Below are 10,000 nucleotides of genomic sequence, written 5' to 3'. Positions count from 1 at the left end.
AACAACAAGAAAGCTCTGTAACGTCCCTGTAACGTCCCTGTAACGTCTCTGTAACGTCTCCGTAACGTCTCTATAGGAAGTCTGTGGTACAGCTGGACATGGCTAACAACAAGACAGCTCTGTAACGTCTCCGTAACGTCTCTATAGGAAGTCTGTGGTACAGCTGGACATGGCTAACAACAAGACAGCTCTGTAACGTCTCTGTAACGTCTCTGTAACGTCTCTATAGGAAGTCTGTGGTACAGCTGGACATGGCTAACAACAAGACAGCTCTGTAACGTCTCTGTAACGTCTCTATAGGAAGTCTGTGGTACAGCTGGACATGGCTAACAACAAGACAGCTCTGTAACGTCCCTGTAACGTCTCTGTAACGTCTCTATAGGAAGTCTGTGGTACAGCTGGACATGGCTAACAACAAGAAAGCTCTGTAACGTCCCTGTAACGTCCCTGTAACGTCTCTGTAACGTCCCTGTAACGTCTCTGTAACGTCTCTGTAACGTCTCTGTAACGTCTCTGTAACGTCTCTGTAACGTCCCTATAGGAAGTCTGTGGTACAGCTGGACATGGCTAACAACAAGACAGCTCTGTAACGTCTCTGTAACGTCTCTGTAACGTCTCTATAGGAAGTCTGTGGTACAGCTGGACATGGCTAACAACAAGACAGCTCTGTAACGTCTCTGTAACGTCTCTATAGGAAGTCTGTAGTACAGCTGGACATGGCTAACAACAAGACAGCTCTGTAACGTCTCTGTAACGTCTCTATAGGAAGTCTGTGGTACAGCTGGACATGGCTAACAACAAGACAGCTCTGTAACGTCCCTGTAACGTCTCTGTAACGTCTCTATAGGAAGTCTGTGGTACAGCTGGACATGGCTAACAACAAGAAAGCTCTGTAACGTCCCTGTAACGTCCCTGTAACGTCCCTGTAACGTCTCTGTAACGTCTCTGTAACGTCTCTGTAACGTCCCTATAGGAAGTCTGTGGTACAGCTGGACATGGCTAACAACAAGAAAGCTCTGTAACGTCCCTGTAACGTCCCTGTAACGTCCCTGTAACGTCTCTGTAACGTCTCTGTAACGTCTCTGTAACGTCTCTGTAACGTCCCTGTAACGTCTCTGTAACGTCCCTATAGGAAGTCTGTGGTACAGCTGGACATGGCTAACAACAAGACGTCTCTGTAACGTCTCTGTAATGTCCCTGTAACGTCTATGTAACGTCCCTATAGGAAGTCTGTGGTACAGCTGGACATGGCTAACAACAAGACAGCTCTGTAACGTCCCTGTAACGTCTCTGTAACGTCTCTATAGGAAGTCTGTGGTACAGCTGGACATGGCTAACAACAAGAAAGCTCTGTAACGTCCCTGTAACGTCCCTGTAACGTCTCTGTAACGTCCCTGTAACGTCTCTGTAACGTCTCTGTAACGTCTCTGTAACGTCTCTGTAACGTCTCTGTAACGTCCCTATAGGAAGTCTGTGGTACAGCTGGACATGGCTAACAACAAGACAGCTCTGTAACGTCTCTGTAACGTCTCTGTAACGTCTCTATAGGAAGTCTGTGGTACAGCTGGACATGGCTAACAACAAGACAGCTCTGTAACGTCTCTGTAACGTCTCTATAGGAAGTCTGTAGTACAGCTGGACATGGCTAACAACAAGACAGCTCTGTAACGTCTCTGTAACGTCTCTATAGGAAGTCTGTGGTACAGCTGGACATGGCTAACAACAAGACAGCTCTGTAACGTCCCTGTAACGTCTCTGTAACGTCTCTATAGGAAGTCTGTGGTACAGCTGGACATGGCTAACAACAAGAAAGCTCTGTAACGTCCCTGTAACGTCCCTGTAACGTCCCTGTAACGTCTCTGTAACGTCTCTGTAACGTCTCTGTAACGTCCCTATAGGAAGTCTGTGGTACAGCTGGACATGGCTAACAACAAGAAAGCTCTGTAACGTCCCTGTAACGTCCCTGTAACGTCCCTGTAACGTCTCTGTAACGTCTCTGTAACGTCTCTGTAACGTCTCTGTAACGTCCCTGTAACGTCTCTGTAACGTCCCTATAGGAAGTCTGTGGTACAGCTGGACATGGCTAACAACAAGACGTCTCTGTAACGTCTCTGTAACGTCCCTGTAACGTCTATGTAACGTCCCTATAGGAAGTCTGTGGTACAGCTGGACATGGCTAACAACAAGAAAGCTCTGTAACGTCCCTGTAACGTCCCTGTAACGTCTCTAACGTCCCTGTAACGTCTCTGTAACGTCTCTGTAACGTCTCTGTAACGTCTCTGTAACGTCCCTGTAACGTCTCTGTAACGTCTCTGTAACGTCCCTGTAACGTCTCTGTAACGTCCCTATAGGAAGTCTGTGGTACAGCTGGACATGGCTAACAATAAGAAAGCGTTGGTGGTGCCGGCCTTCGAGACGCTCCGTTACCGTCTGTCTTACCCCAAGTCCAAGGCTGAGCTGTTGTCCCAACTGGACATGGGGACTCTCTTCACCTTCAGGTAAAAAACACATTCAGCAGCATGACACTACACACATGGTGTGTCCCTCCGCTGCAGGGGGTTGGGATCACCACTGGGCCAGTTTCCTGAACCTCTGTCCCCTTCCAGCTGGTCCTGGACCCTGTTTAAATAAAGTGGAGAAATACCTACACATGTTATTTAAAACAAAGCACTTAAAGGGATGGCCCACTGGGCCAGTTTCCTGAACCTCTGTCCCCTTCCAGCTGTACACTTAAAGGGATGGGACACATTCTCATTAGTTAAGCAGCAGCACAGATGTTACTTTGCCATTTGCCTGCCAACAACTGAAATGATCATTTAAGGGTACAACATCAATCTGTCTCTGGCTCTAAGGGATAAAGGGATGCCTCGTTAAATAAAGGTTTAATAAATAAAATAAAGACTCCTGGTGTTTAAATCCAAGCAGCAGCGTACATGTTTATTTGTCTTTTAACACAGAGATTGTTTTTGATCATTAACATGACAGATTGAGCCACAGAGCCCAGAAAGTTGGGTTCAATCACTACTCAGCTAGAAGACTCCCAGATAGATGGGTTCAATCACTACTCAGCTAGAAGACTCCCAGAAAGTTGGGTTCAATCACTACTCAGCTAGAAGACTCCCAGATAGTTGGGTTCAATCACTACTCAGCTAGAAGACTCCCAGATAGATGGGTTCAATCACTACTCAGCTAGAAGACTCCTAGATAGATGGGTTCAATCACTACTCAACTAGAAGACTCACAGATAGATGGGTTCAATCACTACTCAACTAGAAGACTCCTAGATAGATGGGTTCAATCACTACTCAACTAGATGACTCCCAGATGGGTTCAATCACTACTCAACTAGAAGACTCCCAGATAGTTGGGTTCAATCACTACTCAGCTAGAAGGACTCAGACAGTTGGGTTCAATCACTACTCAGCTAGAAGACTCCCAGATGGGTTCAATCACTACTCAGCTAGAAGACTCCCAGATGGGTTCAATCACTATTCAGCTAGAAGACTCCCAGATATTTGGGGTCAATCACTACTCAGCTAGAAGACTCCCAGATAGTTGGGTTCAATCACTACTCAGCTAGAAGGACTCCCAGATAGATGGGTTCAATCACTACTCAGCTAGAAGACTCCCAGATAGATGGGTTCAATCACTACTCAGCTAGAAGACTCCCAGATAGATGGGTTCAATCACTACTCAGCTAGGAGACTCCCAGATGGGTTCAATCACTCCTCAACTAGAAGACTCCCACATAGTAGGGTTCAATCCCTACTCAGCTAGAAGACTCCCAGATGGGTTCAATCACTCCTCAACTAGAAGACACTCATATAGTTGGGTTCAATCCCTCCTCAACTAGAAGACTCCCACATAGATGGGTTCAACCCCTCAGCTAGATGGGCTCCCAGATGGGTTCAACCACTCAGCTAGATGGGTTCAACCCCTCCTCAGCTAGATGGGCTCCCAGATGGGTTCAACCACTCAGCTAGATGGGCTCCCAGATGGGTTCAACCACTCAGCTAGATGGGCTCCCAGATGTGTTCAACCACTCAGCTAGATGGGTTCCCAGATGGGTTCAACCACTCAGCTAGATGGGTTCAACCACTTAGCTAGGTGGGATTCCAGATGGGTTCAACCACTTAGCTAGGTGGGATTCCAGATGGGTTCAACCACTTAGCTAGGTGGGATTCCAGATGGGTTCAACCACTCAGCTAGATGGGTTCAACCACTTAGCTAGGTGGGATTCCAGATAGGTTCAACCACTCAGCTAGATGGGATCCCAGATGGGTTCAACCCCTCAGCTAGATGGGTTCAACTACTCAGCTAGATGGGCTCCCAGATGGGTTCAACCACTCAGCTAGATGGGCTCCCAGATGGGTTCAACCACTCAGCTAGATGGGCTCCCAGATGGGTTCAACCACTCAGCTAGATGGGTTCAACCACTCAGCTAGATGGGCTCCCAGATGGGTTCAACCACTCAGCTAGGTGGGATTCCAGATGGGTTCAACCACTCAGCTAGATGGGTTCAACCACTTAGCTAGGTGGGATTCCAGATGGGTTCAACCACTCAGCTAGATGGGTTCAACCACTCAGCTAGGTGGGATTCCAGATGGGTTCAACCACTCAGCTAGGTGGGATTCCAGATGGGTTCAACCACTCAGCTAGGTGGGATTCCAGATGGGTTCAACCACTCAGCTAGGTGGGATTCCAGATGGGTTCAACCACTCAGCTAGGTGGGCTCCCAGATGTAAACTCTAATCACAAGGTGTCACATTATCTCCATGTAGGTTTGTTGTGCCATTTTTTATTCATTCATTCAACCTTTTATTTAACTCGGCAAGTCAGTTAAGAACAAATTCTTATTTACAATGACGGCCTACCGGGGAACAGTGGGGTTAACTGCCTTGTTCAGGGGCAGAACAACAGATTTTTTACCTTGTCAGCTCAGGGAATTTGATCTAGCAACCTTTCAGGTTACTGGCCCAACACTCTAACCACTAGACTACCTGCCGCCCCACAATCCCTCCTCACCCTCCTTGGCAATAAAGTATTGAATGTTCTCCCTGCTAGATACCATGTCTGGACGAAGGGTCATGCTCCCACTAACTTTGCTAAGTGGAGGACCGCCACCACGCCGTACAGGGTCCAGTGGGAAGCGGACTTTGAACCCTATGTGATGGTGAGGCGGGACAGTCCAGAGTACGACAGACGTTTCGTTGGCTTCGGGTGGAATAAAGTGGCTCATATTATGGAGCTGGACGCACAGGTACTGAACACGCCTTTTACCCATCACTCTGTCACTCACAGGTACTGAACACACCTGTTACCCATCACTCTGTCACTCACAGGTACTGGCCACACCTTTTACCCATCACTCTGTCACTCACAGGTACTGGACACACCTTTTACCCATCACTCTGTCACTCACAGGTACTGGCCACACCTTTACCCATCACTCTGTCACTCACAGGTACTGGACACACCTTTACCCATCACTCTGTCACTCACAGGTACTGGACACACCTTTTACCCATCACTCTGTCACTCACAGGTACTGGACATGCCTTTTACCCATCACTCTGTCACTCACAGGTACTGGACACACCTTTAACCCATCACCAAGTCACTCACAGGTACTGAACACACCTTTTACCCATCACTCTGTCACTCACAGGTACTGGATCAAATCAAATCAAATCGAGTTTATTTTATATAGCCCTTCGTACATCAGCTAATATCTCGAAGTGCTGTACAGAAACCCAGCCTAAAACCCCAAACAGCTAGCAATGCAGGTGTAGAAGCACGGTGGCTAGGAAAAACTCCCTAGAAAGGCCAAAACCTAAGAAGAAACCTAGAGAGGAACCAGGCTATGAGGGGTGGCCAGTCCTCTTCTGGCTGTGCCGGGTGGAGATTATGACAGAACTATGCCAAGATGTTCAAATGTTCATAAGTGACAAGCATGGTCAAATAATAATCATGAATCATTTTCAGTTGGCTTTTCATAGCCGATCATTAAGAGTTGAAAGCAGCAGGTCTGGGACAGGTAGGGGTTCCATAACCGCAGGCAGAACAGTTGAAACTGGAACAGCAGCAAGGCCAGGCGGACTGGGGACAGCAAGGAGTCATCATGCCCGGTAGTCCTGACGTATGGTCCTAGGGCTCAGGTCCTCCGAGAGAGAGAAGGAGAGAATTAGAGAGAGCATACTTAAATTCACACAGGACACTGGATAAGACAGGAGAAATACTCCAGGTATAACCAACTGACCCTAGCCCCCCGACACATAAACTACTGCAGCATAAATACTGGAGGCTGAGACAGGAGGGGTCAGGAGACACTGTGGCCCCATCCGATGATACCCCCGGACAGGGCCAAACAGGAAGGATATAACCCCACCCACTTTGCCAAAGCACAGCCCACACACCACTAGAGGGATATCTTCAACCACCAACTTACCATCCTGAGACAAGTCTGAGTATAGCCCACAAAGGTCTCCACCACAGCACAACCCAAGGGGGGGGCGCCAACCCAGACAGGAAGACCACGTCAGTAACTCAACCCACTCAAGTGACACACCCCTCCTAGGGACGGCATGAAAGAGCACCAGTAAGCCAGTGACTCAGCCCCTGTAATAGGGTTAGAGGCAGAGAATCCCAGTGGAGAGAGGGGAACCGGCCAGGCAGAGACAGCAAGGGCGGTTCGTTGCTCCAGAGCCTTTCCGTTCACCTTCACACTCCTGGGCCAGACTACACTCAATCATATGACCCACTGAAGAGATGAGTCTTCAGTAAAGACTTAAAGGTTGAGACCGAGTCTGCGTCTCTCACATGGGTAGGCAGACCACAGGTGGATACACCTTTACCCATCACTCTGTTACTGTCACAGGTACTGGACACACCTTTACCCATCACTCTGTCACTCACAGGTACTGGACACACCTTTACCCATCACTCTGTCACTCACAGGTACTGGCCACACCTTTACCCATCACTCTGTTACTGTCACAGGTACTGGACACACCTTTACCCATCACTCTGTCACTCACAGGTACTGGACACACCTTTTACCCATCACTCTGTCACTCACAGGTACTGGATACACCTTTCCCATCACTCTGTCACTCACAAGTACTGGACACACCTTTACCCATCACTCTGTCATTCACAGGTACTGGACACACCTTTACCCATCACTCTGTCATTCACAGGTACTGGACACACCTTTACCCAACACTCTGTCACTCACAGGTACTGGACACACCTTTACCCATCATCACTCTGTCACTCACAGGTACTGAACACACCTTTACCCATCACTCTGTCACTCACAGGTACTGGCCACACCTTTTACCCATCACTCTGTCACTCACAGGTACTGGACACACCTTTACCCATCACTCTGTCACTCACAGGTACTGGACACACCTTTACCCAACACTCTGTCACTCACAGGTACTGGACACACCTTTACCCATCACTCTGTCACTCACAGGTACTGAACACACCTTACCCATCACTCTGTCACTCACAAGTACTGGACACACCTTTACCCATCACTCTGTCACTCACAGGTCTTAGTGTTTCTAACTCCTCTCTTCCAGCAGTATGAGTTAGTGATGCTGTCTTAGTGTTTCTAACTCTGTCCTCTGTCCTCTCTTCTAGCAGTATGAGTTAGTGATGCTGTCTTAGTGTTTCTAACTCTGTCCTCTCTTCCAGCAGTATGAGTTAGTGATGCTTTCTTAGTGTTTCTAACTCTGTCCTCTGTCCTCTCTTCCAGCAGTATGAGTTAGTGATGCTGTCTTAGTGTTTCTAACTCTGTCCTCTGTCCTCTCTTCCAGCAGTATGAGTTAGTGATGCTGTCTTAGTGTTTCTAACTCTGTCCTCTGTCCTCTCTTCCAGCAGTATGAGTTAGTGATGCTGTCTTAGTGTTTCTAACTCTGTCCTCTCTTCCAGCAGTATGAGTTAGTGATGCTGTCTTAGTGTTTCTAACTCTGTCCTCTGTCCTCTCTTCCAGCAGTATGAGTTAGTGATGCTGTCTTAGTGTTTCTAACTCTGTCCTCTGTCCTCTCTTCCAGCAGTATGAGTTAGTGATGCTGTCTTAGTGTTTCTAACTCTGTCCTCTGTCCTCTCTTCCAGCAGTATGAGTTAGTGATGCTGTCTTAGTGTTTCTAACTCTGTCCTATGTCCTCTCTTCCAGCAGTATGAGTTAGTGATGCTGTCTTAGTGTTTCTAACTCTGTCCTCTGTCCTCTCTTCCAGCAGTATGAGTTAGTGATGCTGTCTTAGTGTTTCTAGCTCTGTCCTCTGTCCTCTCTTCCAGCAGTATGAGTTAGTGATGCTGTCTTAGTGTTTCTAACTCTGTCCTCTGTCCTCTCTTCCAGCAGTATGAGTTAGTGATGCTGTCTTAGTGATTCTAACTCTGTCCTCTGTCCTCTCATCCAGCAGTATGAGTTAGTGATGCTGTCTTAGTGTTTCTAACTCTGTCCTCTGTCCTCTCTTCCAGCAGTATGAGTTAGTGATGCTGTCTTAGTGCTTCTAACTCTGTCCTCTGTCCTCTCTTCCAGCAGTATGAGTTAGTGATGCTGTCTTAGTGTTTCTAACTCTGTCCTCTCTTCCAGCAGTATGAGTTAGTGATGCTGTCTTAGTGTTTCTAACTCTGTCCTCTGTCCTCTCTTCCAGCAGTATGAGTTAGTGATGCTGTCTTAGTGTTTCTAACTCTTCCTCTGTCCTCTCTTCCAGCAGTATGAGTTAGTGATGCTGTCTTAGTGTTTCTAACTCTGTCCTCTGTCCTCTCTTCCAGCAGTATGAGTTAGTGATGCTGTCTTAGTGTTTCTAACTCTGTCCTCTGTCCTCTCTTCCAGCAGTATGAGTTAGTGATGCTGTCTTAGTGTTTCTAACTCTGTCCTCTGTCCTCTCTTCCAGCAGTATGAGTTAGTGATGCTGTCTTAGTGTTTCTAACTCTGTCCTCTGTCCTCTCTTCCAGCAGTATGAGTTAGTGATGCTGTCTTAGTGATTCTAACTCTGTCCTCTGTCCTCTCATCCAGCAGTATGAGTTAGTGATGCTGTCTTAGTGTTTCTAACTCTGTCCTCTGTCCTCTCTTCCAGCAGTATGAGTTAGTGATGCTGTCTTAGTGTTTCTAACTCTGTCCTCTGTCCTCTCTTCCAGCAGTATGAGTTAGTGATGCTGTCTTAGTGTTTCTAACTCTGTCCTCTCTTCCAGCAGTATGAGTTAGTGATGCTGTCTTAGTGTTTCTAACTCTGTCCTCTGTCCTCTCTTCCAGCAGTATGAGTTAGTGATGCTGTCTTAGTGATTCTAACTCTGTCCTCTGTCCTCTCTTCCAGCAGTATGAGTTAGTGATGCTGTCTTAGTGTTTCTAACTCTGTCCTCTGTCCTCTCTTCCAGCAGTATGAGTTAGTGATGCTGTCTTAGTGATTCTAACTCTGTCCTCTGTCCTCTCTTCCAGCAGTATGAGTTAGTGATGCTGTCTTAGTGTTTCTAACTCTCTCCTCTGTCCTCTCTTCCAGCAGTATGAGTTAGTGATGCTGTCTTAGTGTTCCTAACTCTGTCCTCTGTCCTCTCTTCCAGCAGTATGAGTTAGTGATGCTGTCTTAGTGTTTCTAACTCTGTCCTCTCTTTCAGCAGTATGAGTTAGTGAGGCTGTCTTAGTGATTCTAACTCTGTCCTCTGTCCTCTCATCCAGCAGTATGAGTTAGTGATGCTGTCTTAGTGTTTCTAACTCTGTCCTCTGTCCTCTCTTCCAGCAGTATGAGTTAGTGATGCTGTCTTAGTGTTTCTAACTCTGTCCTCTGTCCTCTCTTCCAGCAGTATGAGTTAGTGATGCTGTCTTAGTGTTTCTAACTCTGTCCTCTCTTCCAGCAGTATGAGTTAGTGATGCTGTCTTAGTGTTCCTAACTCTGTCCTCTGTCCTCTCTTCCAGCAGTATGAGTTAGTGATGCTGTCTTAGTGTTCCTAACTCTGTCCTCTGTCCTCTCTTCCAGCAGTATGAGTT

The 10,000-nt window shown here is 47.3% G+C and overlaps 1 protein-coding gene across 2 annotated transcripts in view; it reads left to right on the top strand.

The window, feature by feature from the left end:
- large1 (LARGE xylosyl- and glucuronyltransferase 1) overlaps positions 1-10,000 on the top strand; it is a 202,398-nt gene that overhangs the window by 189,447 nt on the left and 2,951 nt on the right. For both annotated transcript variants that reach the window (XM_055906053.1, XM_055906052.1), the window contains exons 13-14: positions 2,352-2,498; positions 5,065-5,260. In XM_055906053.1, coding sequence (XP_055762028.1) covers positions 2,352-2,498; positions 5,065-5,260 — 343 coding nt within the window. The remainder of the gene's footprint in view (positions 1-2,351; positions 2,499-5,064; positions 5,261-10,000) is intronic.

The sequence above is a fragment of the Salvelinus fontinalis genome, chromosome 39, assembly GCF_029448725.1.
Source record: "Salvelinus fontinalis isolate EN_2023a chromosome 39, ASM2944872v1, whole genome shotgun sequence".
NCBI lineage: Eukaryota > Metazoa > Chordata > Actinopteri > Salmoniformes > Salmonidae > Salvelinus > Salvelinus fontinalis.
The sequence above is the reverse complement of the archived record's forward strand: the minus strand, read 5'-3'. Positions and strand labels throughout refer to the sequence as shown.